This window comes from Podarcis muralis, chromosome 7 (genome assembly GCF_964188315.1).
Source record: "Podarcis muralis chromosome 7, rPodMur119.hap1.1, whole genome shotgun sequence".
NCBI lineage: Eukaryota > Metazoa > Chordata > Lepidosauria > Squamata > Lacertidae > Podarcis > Podarcis muralis.
In genome coordinates, this window is record NC_135661.1 from 23,409,083 (window position 1) to 23,425,605 (window position 16,523).

At 46.1% G+C, this 16,523-nt stretch overlaps 1 protein-coding gene across 4 annotated transcripts in view; it reads right to left on the reverse strand.

Moving 5' to 3' along the window:
- Positions 1-16,523, reverse strand: part of CLSTN1 (calsyntenin 1) — a 61,893-nt gene that overhangs the window by 5,787 nt on the left and 39,583 nt on the right. For 2 of the 4 annotated variants that reach the window (XM_028740723.2, XM_028740724.2), the window contains 11 exons: positions 16,042-16,227; positions 13,824-14,072; positions 11,372-11,493; positions 10,947-11,109; positions 8,882-8,932; positions 7,120-7,277; positions 5,373-5,521; positions 3,758-3,984; positions 2,948-3,118; positions 1,319-1,464; positions 402-540 (listed from right to left, as the gene is read on the reverse strand). In XM_028740723.2, the coding sequence (XP_028596556.2) occupies positions 402-540; positions 1,319-1,464; positions 2,948-3,118; positions 3,758-3,984; positions 5,373-5,521; positions 7,120-7,277; positions 8,882-8,932; positions 10,947-11,109; positions 11,372-11,493; positions 13,824-14,072; positions 16,042-16,227 (1,761 nt within the window). The remainder of the gene's footprint in view (positions 1-401; positions 541-1,318; positions 1,465-2,947; positions 3,119-3,757; positions 3,985-5,372; positions 5,522-7,119; positions 7,278-8,881; positions 8,933-10,946; positions 11,110-11,371; positions 11,494-13,823; positions 14,073-16,041; positions 16,228-16,523) is intronic. The other 2 variants (XM_028740726.2, XM_028740725.2) reach the window with 1 other exon arrangement.

Here is a 16,523-nt window from a genome sequence, read left to right on the forward strand (position 1 = left end):
CACAAGTAACTCCACACAGTGTAACCTTTCAGTGAAATCCCAACATCAGGCTTGGCAATCATTTAAAAAAGGAAAGGAAAAGCTCCCTCTTTCCCGAGAGCTCAAGGAGAAACAGGCTGTAATTCCTTTTTTCTTTTTTAAAATAAACGAAGGCTACTTTTAAAGAAATCTAGCAGGCTATCTGTGCCTCATGGGGAGACTTGAATTTCATATCCCCCAAGACATTAAGTGCTGCTTGGATGCAATTAGACTGATATATCAGCCACCTCTGGGAAGAGAGCCAGAGATCTGCCTCTCCTAAGTGGCAAAAGAGCCTCTCTGAAGAGGATTTTATCTGAGTGGGTTGGAGGGGGCAGAGCAGTCGTCAAAGGAGGTTCATCCAAGGCAGGAAGAGCCCTTACCTGAAAATCCTGGGTGAGGGCTAGCCAGGTTGTGGCCAGAGAGGTCGACAAAGGAATGGTGGACGGGCTGGACAAACTGAGGCTGTGCTGCAATGTGGCTGGCATGGTCCACGGGGTTGGCGGTGTGGATCACGTTTACCTGGTGAAACAAAAGACAGGCAAGTGGGAAGAGAAAAGGGGAAATTAAATTTGGGATTAGCTGAGTGAGAACTAGCCCCCTCATTTCCGCATCCAATTTTCTACATACACACGACTCATAATAGTAGGACCCAGTAGGGTCACCCAATGAAGAAGAATGGTGGAAAATTGAGGACCAAAGGAAGGGCTTTGTGGATCTGACCACCCTCACAAGGAAGGATTTCAATGGCTATGAGCCACAATGACTATGACCCATTATTGGAAGGAGGATGCCCCTTAAGGCCAGTTTTTGGAAATCGCAAGTGGGGAGAGCACTGCCATTATAGGCCTGTGGTAGGCTACCGTGGGACCAGGATCGTAGAGCGAGTGGGCCTTTGGCCAGACTCATCAGCAAGGCTCTTTTCATGTTCTGCTGTAATCCTACAGAGAGGATCCACTATAATTTTCTGTACGGCAGCTAGATGCTTCATAAAATGAGCATCACCAGGACTGTGACAACTGCTGTTTCAATTGAAAAAAGGTGTTTCTGAATCAGTTAGCAGCTTCTTTTTTAAAAAATGATAAAAACCATGACTGACAAAATGCCATGTTAAGGGACACCCTCTCCTTGCAGATGGACTAGCAGTTGGACTCTGCGTGAGGAAGCTTTATATTTCAACTCGTGATGCACATTAGCTCTCTGTGTGGCATTAGCTGGTGTTTCAGCTAATGGGCCCAGTTCCTCAAAACACCCCTAGGAGTCCCTGTAGACCTCCTGAAGCCAACATTTGCTGACGTACCTCCACTTTAAATTCATTGCTGACGTAGCGCCCATTCAGCTCCGAGCATACCAGCTTGAACTTGCGGTCAAACAGAGACACTGCGTGCCAATTGCGGTAGTGAATCAAGTGCAAAACCTCCTCATAGCTGGCCATAGTATCAACCCCTAGAGGTAACACAAAATGCTGGTGAGGGCACGGGGGGGGGAGGTGTCTCTCATATATATGAAAGTTGCATTTTTATACAAAACATCCAAACTGCTACCTAAGTACTCCCACCCCACCTGAAATGTAGCCCCCGATACCGGTTACAGCAGAAATCTGTCAAGAACATGAAAAATATCAAAATTCTGGGGAGGTAAAAATGCCAATATAAAACCTTCAGCTACATAAGGTGCCTTAAACATTCCATATTGCATGTTAATTGAGATGAAGGATTTACATCATTGTCTTTAATAAATTATGGTTTAAGAAATATTTTTAATAAATTAATGGAATAAACGAGGAAGTATTCCATTAAGCATAGTTTCCTGTTTAACCCGAACTGGGAAAGTATAGCAAATTATGGTTAATAGGTTGAAAACAAGCCAAGACAGTAAGCTGTGGTTTGACGTTGCATGTTCCAAAGCTGTTGAACCACAGTGTTCTGGATCAAATGAAAAGGGGAACTACAGAGAATAGCATGCTTCCTGGCTTGTTTGCAGCAGTGTTGGGGAACCTGTGGCTCTCTAGATGTTACTGGACTTGGACCCTGATTCCCAGCCATGCTGGCAGGGGCTGATGGGAGCTGGGAGTCCAACAACATCTGAAGGTTCACAGGCTTCTCCATCCCTGGTGCGAAAGGGGTCAACAGAACTGCCCTTTGACATATCAGAATCATATGCCTATCTAACCAGTACCAATGCTTTAAACATCCCAGCTAAGTGGAGAGGAAGAGGGGACAGACACTCCATGTCTGGCCTAACAAAAATGTCCCCTGCGCTTATTCTGTGGCGATTCCTGTGGCACTTGAATGCTGCCATTAAGGCAGAGCTGTCTTGGCTGATGAACAAGTGAGACACTATGCATTATCTCCAACTAAGTCTAGACCCCTTGAAATTAATGGAGCCAAGTGAGTTGAACACATTGATTTCAATGGGTCCACTCTAAGCAGGACTGACACTGGATACAGCCCACTGTTTCTCTGATGAGAGATCAAGCCACCTTTAAGAGGAAGCATGGATGCCTTATTCTTGCTTTCACACAAGAGGAACAAAGCACAAAGATACCTTTGTAAGAGAATGAAGGAGCTTAATTTTGCCTACAAATTCTCCTGAAAACCAAAGACCAGCTCCAAAGGTTTATGCAAACTTGTGGATCACTTAAGAATGTGTTTTGCAGGTGTATATTGTTAAACGTTTATGTACAGGAATGCAGGTTTTCATAATGTATTTTTGAGGGGACCTCCAGGGAAATTTAAATAACATTTTTAAAAAGCTTGCTTTCAGTTCTGTAAATACCAGCCAGCTCAGAAAATGGTTTATCACTGTGACTCTAAACTGAAATATATTTAAGACTTTAAGTCATCTCTTGGTATCTCTGGGGTCTTTGCCTTATTAATGCAATTAAGATTTCAAGCACATTCAGGTACAGAGGAAGAAAGTGCAATACCGGTGATGATCATGCCCAGGTTGGAAGTGCTCATCTCCATCCCCTTCTGCTGCAGCCTGACCATGTCGACCTCCAAGCTCTCTTGCTCCTGGCTGAGCTCATCACCAACCACCGTAACCTCGCAGGTATCCAAGTTGTGCATGATCTCCTCAGACACCAGTGATTCTTGGACTGCAAAGGAGAGGAGGAGGAGGAGATCAGGAAGGCAGGACAAAGAGAGTCTTCTTTGCTTCCAAGCTTTTGCCGACACAGGGCTCACCCATTTGCCTAAGGGTTTGCTTCAGGACTAGACTCTTGAATGTTTTCTACATTAGGAAGCTGCCTTAGACTGAGTCAAGCCACTGGCCCCATTGAGCTTAGTACTGCCTGTGTGACTGACACTGGCTCTCTAGGACTTCAGTCTCTACTAGCCCTTCCTGGAGATGCTAGGAAAGGAACACAGGATCTTCCGCATGCAAAGCAGATGCTCTACCACTGAGCCACGGCCCTTCCTTTAAGACACAGGAGGTGCCTTACACTTAATCAGACCATTGGTCCATCTAGCTCAGTTCTGCCTGCACTGACCAGCAGCAGCTTCCCAGGGTTTCAAAGTCAAGGAATCTTTCCCAGTCCTACCTGGAGTAGCCATTGCCCCTTCCCCCCAACACTAACTGTTTTCCCCACCTTGTCTCTACTACTCTCTGTCCACCCCCATCCCAGCCTCTCCCCCAAGGTTTTCTGATAATCCCTCCAAACAGGGGCTGTGTCAGACCCTACCCCCAAGCCACTAGCCGATGTATGTGTTGCACAAGCTAGGTGAGTGGGCTTTACCTGTGGGGTCCTCATCTCCCTCCCCCTCCGGCTCAACCTCCCGCGTGATGGTGCTGATGATGCGAAGCTCAGGGAAGAGGGAGACCCCTTCGGGGCTCTCAAACTCCGAAGCCGAGCGGGCAAAGTGGTTGATGCCACTCAGGCTGATCTTGGGCTCTTCAGGCTGCAGGACCATGATGTAGCCGTCCACAAAGGGGATGGCGATGCAGGCTTCGTCGTTGGAACACCTGCCAAAAAAACGGGGAAAGGTGACAGGAGCCGGTTGCCATCAATGCCAGAGAGAGGGCGGTAGGTATCCCAGGAGGACAAGACACACAGCACAGGACTAACTGTAAGAAAGAGGGCCTGTCTGAAATGTGGGCAGTGACCATCTTAGAAACCACACGTCAGCTCTGCCTCTGCCCCTGAGCTGTCTCTATGCCAGATGGCGGTTATAACTACTATTTAAGAATTGGCGCCTGAGTTTGCTTTTTCCTCTCCTCCCTCCCTGTCCCTTTTGTGTCATGCCCTGCAGATTGTAAGCCTGCAGGCAAGGACTATCTTGTTTTAATTAATTGTAGGTAAGCCACGGTTTGGATAAAGAGTGGGGCACAAATGATCTAAATAAAGATAAAACACATGGGTACATTCAGAGGGTTCTCCTCTTAAGGACAGGGTGTGCGTGCCACGCCCAAAGAACAAGAGCCCAGCATCCTCCATTATGGAACTCCTTCATTCTCTGCTCAGTGGTGGCTCCTCATCTGTGGAATGCTGTCCCCAGGAAGATACGCCTGGTACCATCCCTTATGTGCTTTCAGTTGCTTGGCAAACATATTTTTATCCCCCCAGGCCTCTGGACCTCTGTTTGGGAGGGTGGAGTATGTTTGGGGGACCCTCTTCTTCCCCTCATCTTTTCAATAGGGCAGAGTTGGGTCTGCCTTTTATGCATGCTGCTAGCGAGTAATTTGGGTTGTTTTTGTTTGCTTCCACAAGACGCTTCGAGTCACTTTTCTGAAAAACTGGTTGGCATCCGTCTGTCTTGGAAGACAATGGAAGAGTGGGGGAGAACGGTTGGAAGGTTGCAGTGCCTGCTGTGGCTGTAGAGACCGATACGGGAGAGACATGTTTTGTTGCAGCTAGGGCAGATGAAGGCATCTGGTTGTGCTGCTGCAGATGCAATATGGTGTTTCTTTTGATAACCATAATAATCTTACCCCTGAGATGTGGAGGCATCTTCAAGACAACTGAGTAGAGTTGGGACCACAAGGGTAATCTAGTCCAACCCCGTCTATGGAATGCTCTCCCCAGGGAAGTTCGCCTGGCGCCTTCATTATACACCTTTAAGCGCCAGGTGAAAATGTTCCTTTTTAACCAGGTCTTTGGTTGATCTTATTGACATCCAACACCCTTTCAGAATGTGGCTTGGGGGGGGTGGGAGGTTACTGGGTTAGTGCTTTTGGTTTGATGTTGTGGTCTTGTTGTGAAATGCCCTGAGACCTCCGGGTATAGGGCAGTGTATAAGCTGAATAAATAACAACAACAACAACCCCCTGCAATGCAGGAAACTTTTGCCCAATGTGGGGCTCAAACCCACGACCCCGAGTCTCATATGGCTTGCTCCCAAAGGGAAACTCACTTCACGGTGCTTGTGATCTTGATCCTCCGGATCCCAGGTGTGGGGAACTGGCGGGAGTTTAGGTAGGCGATGTGCTGCATGGCCTTGTCAAACCGGTCAATGTCGTCTCCTTCCAAGCTCAACACTGACTGGCTCGGGTTCATGTGGATCTGGAAGATCAGGCAGAGAGAAGAAGTGAGAAGGGGCAGCAGGGGCAGGAAAGAGATCAGACCCAGGAAGTGCTAAAATAAAGCAATTCTGTGACCAAGACTCCTCTGTCCAGAGACAGGAAGGGGGACAGTAGCTTAGTGGTAGAGCATCTGCTTTGCATGCAGATGGTCCAGTTTCAATCCTAAACATCTCCAGGTAGGGCTGGGAGAGACTCCTGCCTGAAATCCTGGAGAGCTGGTCCATCTAGCTCAGTATAGTCCACACTGACTGTGTCCCTAGGTCTTTAGGGAAGGGCCAAAAGTCAGGGATCACAGAACCTGAGTCTCCAGGTAGGACTGGGAATGTCCCCGTCTGAAATCCTGGAGAGCTGCTGCCAACCTGTGTGGACATTACTGAGCTAAATGGGACTGATGGTCAGACTCTGTATAAGGCAGCTTCCTCTCTCTGTTTCTTCAACAGTTACTGCTTAAAGAGTAATTTATTAACTGGGATTTGCCTGCCTGCCCCCAATTAGCTTGAAAAAGTAGCAACACAGTAACTGTGGGTGTATTTCACCATCCAAGAAAACATCTTCAGGACCGGGCAGGTTCCTAAATCTCCAGTAATCCATCTATTTCTGCATGCATATTTTCCATGCTGCCGCAACCCCCTTGCCACTGCAAGGTCGCAGTTCTCCATGCCTCAGCAAGTAAAGAGAAGAAAGGTGTATGGGGGCGGGGGAGAATTCTTCTCCCTCAATTTGCTTCTCCCAATACAAGAGAATTCCAAGCAAATTTATGGGATGATTATTAATCCCAGGCACGTAGGGAGCCGTTTCAGACCAACGGCTCATCTAGCTCTGTATACACTGACTGGCAGCAGCTCCCCAATATTATGGCAATTAAAACATAAATAATCCGAATGCATCTTCCATATTTATTTAGAACATTTTTACACTGCTTAATATATAAGAAGTGCCTCTAAGTGGTGTACAGAAAACTGAAGCGGCAACAAACTTTACAGTAATACACAATACAAGTTAAAAACAAATGCGTGCAGTGCATGTGCTGTGTGTGAGTGGCAAGTGTGTACCCATGTATGCACTGAACACATCCTTCCTAACCATGCCCAAGGCTTGAACGCAGTTCCTGGTCCAATAGTTTACGTCATTGCTTTTGTATACTGTCTTTCTGCCAAGGCATCCAAGGCCAAATTAAAATGCTAAAATAAAGAGACGGTTTACAATACAGAGCAATCGGGTCCTCTCAGGCTTATTGGTGGCAAAAGCCCACCCACACCCTCCCAATGCCACTCTGAGCATCCTGGATCCTGGCTTCCTGCAGGGCATGCAAGTTTTAAGTAGCCCCAGGGAAGATGGAGGAGTGGTTGCCCTAGCAGATCAGCTCTGCTGGGAGCTCATGCTATCTGCTCCCTGGCCTTGATTTCCTCCTTTTAGGCACCCCTGCTTTAGAGACACCAGGCGGTGCCGGGAGACGTCATTCCTGCTCTCATTAGAGAAAGGAGAGGGGTGTGTGTGAGAGAGAGACACATAACATGTCATCCTAATTGCTCTCTGTTCTGCCAATGGATCAAGGGTCCCTCTGCTGCACAAGTTTACCTTCAGCCCTTTGCCGACGCCGTCTGACGTCTGTAAATCCAGTCCTTCCTTGCAGGTGTAAAGGCAGTCAATCACCTTCTTGTTCTCCAGTTTACCAGAGCGGATCATTAAGCCGGCCAAGTTGCCTCGGAAGAACTGGGCCATGCGGAGCTCTCCACCTTTATGGAGCAAAGGAAGACATCTTGAGCATCATACAAGTTTGCTCCGGGGGGGTGCGTGCGTTTGTTTAAAGTGCCAACTGTGCTTTTGTTCTTAAAACTGGCATGCGGGTTAGTTTAGTGCCCATTCTTGTGTTAACCTTGCAGGTATGTTCAAGCACAAGGGGGGTGGGGTAGAGAACTCAAAAAGAACGAAAGACGCCCACTCATGCAATAAATATGGCTTTTGAGGCGAGGATGGAATGACCCTACTCAGTGCTGATCCTTTGGTCATCAAAAACAGGATTTTCTCCCTTAGAAGCAGTCTCTTCAAAAGGCCAAGGCTACCTTCGTAGCTGCAGTATGGAAACTGCACTTAAATAAAATATTTACACAACAGTCCATCCAAGTAACAATTGCCACTCAATTAGACACCAGATGCAGGAAGCTACCTCATTTGGAAGCAGTTTCCTTCTACTGAACGTGAGAAGCTGCCTCATACTGACTTGGAAAACTGGACCTTCCAGCTCTGCATTGACTAGCAACAACTCTCCAGGGGTCTTTTCCAACCCAATTTGGCAATACAACAGATTGAACCTGGGGCCTTCTCCATGCAAAGTAAATACTCTACCACTGAGCTACTGTCCTTTCCTAAAGCTATGAGGAGAAGATGAAGATAGGAAGACCAATCTTTGCATGGGCTATTCCAACACACCTCTTCTAATATGATGTTAACCATGACACACTTCTACAGTCTAAAATAAAAATAAAAATAGGACGCTTTTTACCTCTTGGAACTATTGCTTTCATATGCACATACACAGAGTTAACCTATCAAGATCCACAGAAATTAATCTAAGATTTCTTTAATTGGATGACAGCCTTCTTCAAAATTAAGTATTAGTTCTATTATTTAACAGTTCTCAAAAGCTAGTTTTTAACTTCACCGTTCAAGATGAGAATAATTAGAAGGTATTCTTCTACCCTGTACAGCACTTCATATAAAAGGTGCCATTTAAAATTAACAAAAGTCTTGGTTTAATTGTCTCAAGCAGAGATGTTAAATCCACCGAACCATTTCCAACAGACCTGGAAATATCAGCTGCAAGTCACAAGAGTTTTACAGCTGTGTATGTAATAGACCCTCCCCAAACATATCGGCTGGCAAGTCATTCCAGCGCTTCCTCCATCCTCTTGTTATGGGACATGGAAATTTATAGAAGAGGCAGCTCTTCTGATTGACCATTCGATTCAAGGGAGCAATTTGCTTCCCAATGAGCACTCCAAGTGACCGCAACAACCTGCCCTCACTTTGCATGCAGCGAGGGCTGAACCATCAAAGCAATTGACAAACCGTCTCGTTTCAAAGCAGCCTTTTAAACTGCTTTTAATCTTGCAATTATCACCAATGGGAGATAAAAAGAAAAGAAGTGAACATTCAAGAAACAACCAAACAAGAAAAAGGAAAAAAAAGAAGCACAATGGAAGAAAACAAGCCCAGCAACACAATAATAATGTAGCTTTGATGGCCATAATGCAATGCTGGCATTTCATGCTATGTGTGAGATGAAGCGATATCTCAGCTTAGAAGTGAAACAGGGGGAATAAGTAAGAACACCAGCAACCTGCAGGGGTCTCGGTCGCTTTTTCTGTGTCATTCTCATTTCCTGTATATTCTGCAGAAAAGCAAGACGAAAGGATAGGAACAAGGAGAAGAGAAAAAGGAACCGGGTGGTTAGGACCTGGAGGTTTCTCTGACGCAGTGCACATGCCTTGGAGGACGTGCTTTGTTTATACCAGATGCCCATCTCCCTCTCTGCATTCAGTACTATATATATATATATATTCTTAAATTCTCTCCCCTTCCTATATTGGTCCCCCCGTGAAGGAAACCCTTAGCCTTGTATCAGGGAACCCCAAGAACACTGCAGGAGGACACTTTCCAGAGAGCACACTTGGAGATGGATCTTCATGTGCGGCAGAGTGTAGCAGGGATGATGTGAAGGAACTCAGAGGGGACAGAAAGGAAAGGGACAAATTCGACTGCAGGTTTCAGGTGGAAACCTTTCCCAGACCTACCAGGAGGTGCTGCAGGGGGCTGAACTTGGGAACCTTCTGCATACAAGGCAGGTGCTCTACATCTGCACTAGGACCCTTCCCTTGAGACACAGGAACACAGCAAGCTGTCTTACACAGTCTAGTTCTGTACTGCCTATGCTGACTGGCTGCAGCTCTCCAGCATTTCAGATAGGGGACATTCCCAGCCCTATGATAGAGATGCCGAGGACTGATGAACCTGGGAGCTTCTGCATGAAAAGCAGTTCCACCACTGAGCTATGGCTCTTTCCCACTGAACAGAAGTTTACACGCGAGGAAGCATACAAATCTCTGTCTCTCCCCCCCCCCCCCCAATAACACAATATAAGGTGGTGCATTTGATCTTACTACCTTCCTCATTCCACTACAGGCGTAAGCCTGAGCCACAGCTGGCTGGGGCATGACCCATCAGGCCTGCTAAGCCTCACTGCGTAAGATGAAAGTGCAATTGCTTAACACACCCAAGGGGAACAAATAATTGCCTCTTAGGGACACCCAAGTGCCATTTTGACCTTCCAAATCAGGAAGCACAGAGAAATCATTCTGAAAACCATCAGCACATGCTGACATTGCAGCGAGAGTGCTTCTAGGCATTCAGTAAGATTCCTCTGTTCTTTATATAATTTTCACATTTAAAATTACATTTCAAACGCTTTAAATACATGCCAGGAAATAGTCTTGCAGGATACAATATAGTTAGGGATTGTATTCTGAAGCTTACCCTGTTCAGAGTAAATCCACTGAAACTAATGGCCATGACTAACTTAGATTTATTTATTTTAATGGGTCCTACTCTGAGTAGGACTTAGCTGGGTACTAATCCTACGAATAAATATGCCATTTATGGTGCTAACTCCCCCCCCCCGCCCCACTTTTAGCCTAGATACAGCAGGTATCTTCGTTTGGTGATCTACATCCCTTCCTCTGCTCTTGGGATGAATCCCGGAATCCATTTTCTCAAGGTGCTGACGAGGGAGAGCGTCAGTGGCCTTGAAGGCTGTGATTCAGCAATATGCATCCTCAAGGGAACGGCCGTTTAAACCTGCTTTGCATGTTAAAACCTACAGCTACTGCTGTGTTTCTTTTTATAGACATAAGCAGCAAAATCCTTCAACACACAGACACAGGGGGTAAATTACTCCGTCAAAATCCTCAAAACCAAGCGTGTGGCCCCAGAGGGAGGAAAACACAATAAATTTAGCATTCATGTAAATTCTAACCAAGTTCAAAAGCACAACTTCTTCATTCCAAGGTGAGGTTTCCTCCACTGATGTTCTCAATATTTGCAGCAAATGTTTTGCTTTTATTTAACTCTGCCAACAGACTGCGAGCATGCCAATCACCTGGGCTTCACAGACATCCCAATATAATTAGGAAGAGAGAGAACAGGCTGCACAATTAGCTCCTATGCATTCCCCATTGAAAATGCATTGCTATTTTCAATCTCCATCTGTTCTCTTGCACAGTCTCACTGCAGAAATGCAAGCTCAGTGGAGTTTGCCCGCAAACTAGAACAACAAGAGTTCTGGACAAATGACCTACAACTATTCTGCCATCTTTGAGAAGCCTGCAGCTAAAAAAAAGGTAAGCTACCTTGCCAGCAGGCTCCGACCACCAGCTGGGATTCTATTTTGGAGGGATGAAGCGGGTAGTCTTCCGTCACTGATAGAGGGTCAAAGGAAACTCCATCCACGTACAGGGTCACTGCTGGAAATTCGACATTGAGGACATAGTGATGCCATTCCTTGTCGCACACCTGTAAAAGGTACAAGAGTTTTTAAATGGAGGGAACCTCCACTTTGCGCCGGATAACTTCCTTTCACATCCAGTTCTTGATAATAAAAACTAAATTTTGTCAAAGATACCGAAAGCAGGAGTGTTACTGTATCGCTACTCCATTATGGTTCCATAACGAACACTTCACAGAGGGCTGGCCTTTTCCTACTGCAGATTGACATACAAAGACTGGCTATTGATCTAATATTACACCCAGGGTTTGCCTCCTCTTATAAACCCACCTGGTTCAGCTTCCAGTGGAATTCTGCTGGTTTGTAACTCTGCCCCTCCGAAGGATCTTGACGAAAGAGGAACCCGAGACGGCAATTGTGCACATAGAGGGAATAGTGGTGCCGGTTCATATCTGTCCCAAGAAAGATCAGGCATGTGTTACCATTTCCCTTTCCTCCAGTTGTAAAGCTAGTGAACGTTTGGATCCTGTTATACATGTTACAATCCAGCACATTCTTGTCACAGCATAAGCATGGGATGGGGAACCTTTCCAGCAGGTGGGCTAGATCCTCAGCTCCAGACCCCTTCTGGGATAAATCTGATGGGTGGGTGGGGCTCCCTGTCTGCCAATCACCTGATGTCACAGAGACATCCAGAAATGCTGTACTTTGAAGCTCCGATTGTCGGGACTTCAAAGCTGCCTGAAAACCCTTTTGCAAGAAGCCCCATGCTGCTGTTTAAATTACAGAAAACTGCAGGGTCAAGAGTGGGGCAGGGCTGCTTGCATGAGGGCTTTTTAAACAGCCCTGAACTCTGCTTTTAAGATGGTTAAGCAGCAGTGCCAGGAGGGAGAACGCTGCTGCCTTACTTCAGCAAAGGAACAATCAGAAACTCACTTTAAGCTCTCAAGTTTATCTTTGACGCTTTGCCCTTACCTGCCCCACACCTGACGTCAGGCATGACGGCAGGGTGTAGGATGGATAGGCGTGGCTTGCCCCAAAATACCATGGCCTGGCAGGCCAACTCTGCACCCTTCAGGTTGAGGGTTCCCTACCCCTGCAGTAAAGGGAGGTGCTTAGCAAAAAAAGGATGAGGAGGCCTAATCAAAGGGAGACCATTTCCATGGCAGAAATACCTCCCCTTAGGGCAGTTCCATAGTAATTGCTCTTTGACAGTCCAAGACATTTCAGGAAAATGTACGCTTCTCAACTAATGGCTCAGCCAAATTTCGCACAGAGGTGCAATAAGAAGAAATAGGCCAGCATTGAAGTGAAAGAATAAATGGCAGTATTCTGGTTTGCTAGTCTCGTGACAGCCTGCAGCCTGGAATTCGGAGCCGGAGTGGCTTTTCACACAAGAGCACTCCTGCTTCCCCATTCAGTGTGAAAGGGACCCAGAAAAGCAACTTTGCTGATAAGGGTGCATGGGTTTAATGACAGTTCCCCTGTGCTGAAAAGCATGGAATTAGTTTCTGGGAAAGGGTCTGAATTACAATGGATTTCAAGAGCACAGGCTTGCTTGACAAGCTGCAAAAAAATCCAGATTGCTCAACAATAGTTGGCCACAGAGTTCAGGGTTTTTGGAGCCCTCTGGGAGGAAGGGGCAGAAAAGATTCACAACGCACCAACACACACTGGGGGATGCGTTCACATGAATCCATCTTTAAGCCACTACCACCAAGATAAGAGAAAACCATCATGTAAATCTGCTGTACTCAGGAATCAAATTCTCCGTGGCCGAGAGCATCCTTCTGCAGAACCACATCCAAGAATGAATGGAATAATTCACCCATGTTTTAAAAGCTTCATCTCCAACCTAATTATTTTCAGGATCCCAGATGATCTCTTTTTAATTAAGGGAAACATCTTAAGTTGGCCTTACCCCAATTCTTTTAAGTGAAAGCATGGAAGCTTCTGCTTGAAGAGAGCACTTTTGAACACAGCCAACTTTTGACTGATATGCCTTGATCTTTTCCCCCTTATTAAGTGGAGACTGATCAAAAAGGAGGAAGAGGCCCTATCCCAAGGTGTCCTCCAGATGTTGTTTGCTAGACTGCCTGGGGCTGATGGGAGCTGTAGTTCAACTACGTCTCAGGGAAGGCTAGGTTAAGTTTTGGGAGATCAAAGTTTTAGTTGCTCAAAATGGCTGCTTCAGCCCCAAGATGACAAGACATGCAATTCCTTTCTGCACTGTTGAGGTACAATGTACAAAACCCAAATGATCGCATCTCCTTTGTCTCAATACCACCTTCCAGAGTACTGTTGGTATCATTCAAAGACTGATGCTATCAACAAAGAAATCAGGGAGGGGAAATGCAGGACAGAAGAGAAAAACATGTTTTCCCAGAAAATGTCAATCAAGACTTTTGTGCACTCCGTTCATTTTTTATGAGCATACTGAGGGATCATATTGCAACACCTGCTGGAGAAAACTGGAATGCAGCAACTCCCACACTTCTGACTGCCACTAACATGAAGAATCAGATACATTTACCCACCTGCCCCTCACCCACACCAAACGCAGGAAATCAGAACAGACTGCAGCATCCTTTGCCACATTATAATGGAATAGCAATGGTGAGCACTGGGCAACCATTCTTACACAGATGCAATCAGGTTCTCCCTCCCTCTAACTCACAGAACTTGGAATGTTTGCTAACATTCTGTGGCATTGCAATGGTTCAGCCAGTCCTAAAAGCCCCCATTTTTAAGCCCCAGGGTTCCCTTCCCCACCAGTTCCAACCTGTCTTGTCTGAGTTGCAGATGATGGTCTCCTTCTCCCTGGCCCCAGGCCCATGCCTCATCCACACTGAAACCACAAAAGGCTCTTTCATGTTGACAGTGACAACGTTGTCTGGGACCTTCACGGCTTGGGTGCCATTGAACTCGAAGACCTGGTCGCTGTCATGGCCGTTGTCAGTCGGAAGGCCTATTGTCCAGTTCGCCGTGCTGCTCGGAGGAGGAAGCAGCTCAGCTGTGCCAGAGGAAGCACCTGCAATTAAAACCATCAACTATGTCACAGCAGACTGCCAACAAAGGAAACACATTTGTGTGTGTGTGTGTGTGTGTGTGTGATATCTGTTGTTAGGGAAAAATGCTAGGCTTTCACAAAATTAGCAGCAAGAATTCAGAGTCAGCATTGTTTGCTGAACTTCCACTGTAGTGGAACTAGACAGACCCCCACAGCTTTAGAAATGCCCCCCCCCCTCATTTAACCCACTGGCAAATATCCAGGTTGCACTGCCTTCAGTATCTCTGCACTTTGTGTTGAGAACTGCATTACGCTCTAATGGCACTTCTCTTGTTGAGTTCTTGTTTCAAATTGAAGAAGGCTCCATCACTATTTACAGCTCCCTCCTCTCATATGGCTTCTGTCATCCAATCCCTCAAGCTCAGCCTTCCATGAGCCATCACTGCTGCCGCACTCAGAGGCTGTTTAATTCTCAGGAGCAAGGGAAGGGACCAAACCCTGCCCTAACAATTGCCATTGTTGCTCGTTCCCTTGGAAAAATGTTCAGCTGACAGGAGCCATGGAGGAAGACCAAAGCCATCTCTCAAGAGCTTGCACTGGGAATTGTTTGTAAAGATACTGACACCATGCTATGCAGCCAAGATTGGCTCCCAAAGGAGCTTACAGTTAAGAGAGAATAATACAACACTATTAGGGATATAGGTGCAGGTTTGCACCTGCCTCTTCTGGCCTTCTGCACTGTTTATGGCCTAGTTCTGGTCTTTCCCAGAGGAGGCAGACAGCAGAAGCTGTGAATAAAGACTTGTGGGCTAGCTGATGATGAAGAGACCAACTCACACGCAACAGATAAAGACTGCTTTAATTTCACACTGATATTTCGTGCCAGTGGTGATGTGCATTCGCCACTTCCAGCACACCAACAAAAAAGGGAGGGTTATAAACCCGTAACACAAATAAATGAGTTATCCTTTCTGTTTTAAAGGCCACATGCTAAAGGGGAGTGCCCACCTTCCTCCTCCTCTGGTCTGTCAATGCTTACAACAGGGATGGGGAACCTCAGACCTGGGGAGCCAAATGCAGCCCTCCAGGGTTCTCTATCTGACCCATAGGACCCTCTCCAGGCTATCTGTCTCACTGGTTTTGCTCCACACACACACACACACACACACACACACACACACACACACTCGCTGTATTTGCCTGGCTGGAAATGTGTCTTTTGACTCTTTGCTTGCATGGAAGGAGGACAGAGAAGTGTGCATTTGTGTGTTTAGAAAATAGCCGACTGTACAAAGTACATGAAATAAATGCACTTAAAAGAAAAGCTGAGGGCTTCAAACAAAACGAAGAACAAGTTACAGACACCAGATGAAGTATCTGCTCCTTTTATTAAGAATAGTTACTTCCATCCATAATATTTATTCTAGTTGTATTATAGGGGCAGATGGGGCTTGTCAACCTGGGAAGGTAGCCTATTTAGGAGAAATAAAACTCTGATCCTATACCTCCACTGCCTTGTGGAATATCTTCAGGAGAAGAAAAGACTATGGAGTAAACTCTACAGAAATCAGAAGTGCAGTCCCTAAGATGGTTGAATGGTGCCTTGTACTTCTGGCAAGTCCTGCAGCTAAGCTGGTGCCAAATGCATTGCTCTGCTTTCCTTTCAATCACACCAGCAAGGCCAAGAGGGGGGGGGGGTCTTGTTTTCTGGGCATCCCAGGTCTCCCAGGCTTGCACCCCATGGAGGTCACTTTGGTGCTGCTGACTCAGCATTCTGACTTTAATCCTGGAAATGCACTCTGTTGACTCTCGAGAAAGACGGATGATAACAACAGCAAAATAGTTTAATTTTATGAAGTTTTAAGATTTTAAAAATACTGATTTGTGGGGGATGGGTTATGCAGATTTTGCACTGACTATTTGAAATGAGATAAAGATAAAAGGAAGGCGTGGATTTTCGATAGGCCTAAGTCAGACCAAAGGAACTTACCACAGAGCCTGTGAAGGGATTTCTCAGAATAAGTATCTCGGTCACAGCCCTTCCCGATATGGTTGGTCTCCAGCTCAACTGTGGCCTGCACGGAGGTGATGGGCTCATCACATGTCTCCAGATGGATGTTGGGAAAGAGAGCGAGGGAGCCAGTTCCAGGTTCGTACTCCATTCTTTTGCTCCAGCCTGAAGTCATAAATGGAGGGGGTAGGGGAGAACAGTAAAGATCCATTAGCAAACCCTCATACCTCAATCAATCCAATTTTAAAAGAAAGCAGAGAATATAAAGAAGTACAAAACCACAGCCTCAGAAGAACAAAGGTGATGAGTTAGGAACTAAAAATATTTTACTTCCTATTACAACCGGGCCTGAACTGAGAACTGAAATGGGTCCAAATGATCTTTTTCTTCCAAGAGTAACTGCAATTACTGTGCCACAACCCTCTCAAACACATTTCCTAAAGGGAGGGAGGGGTAGTATT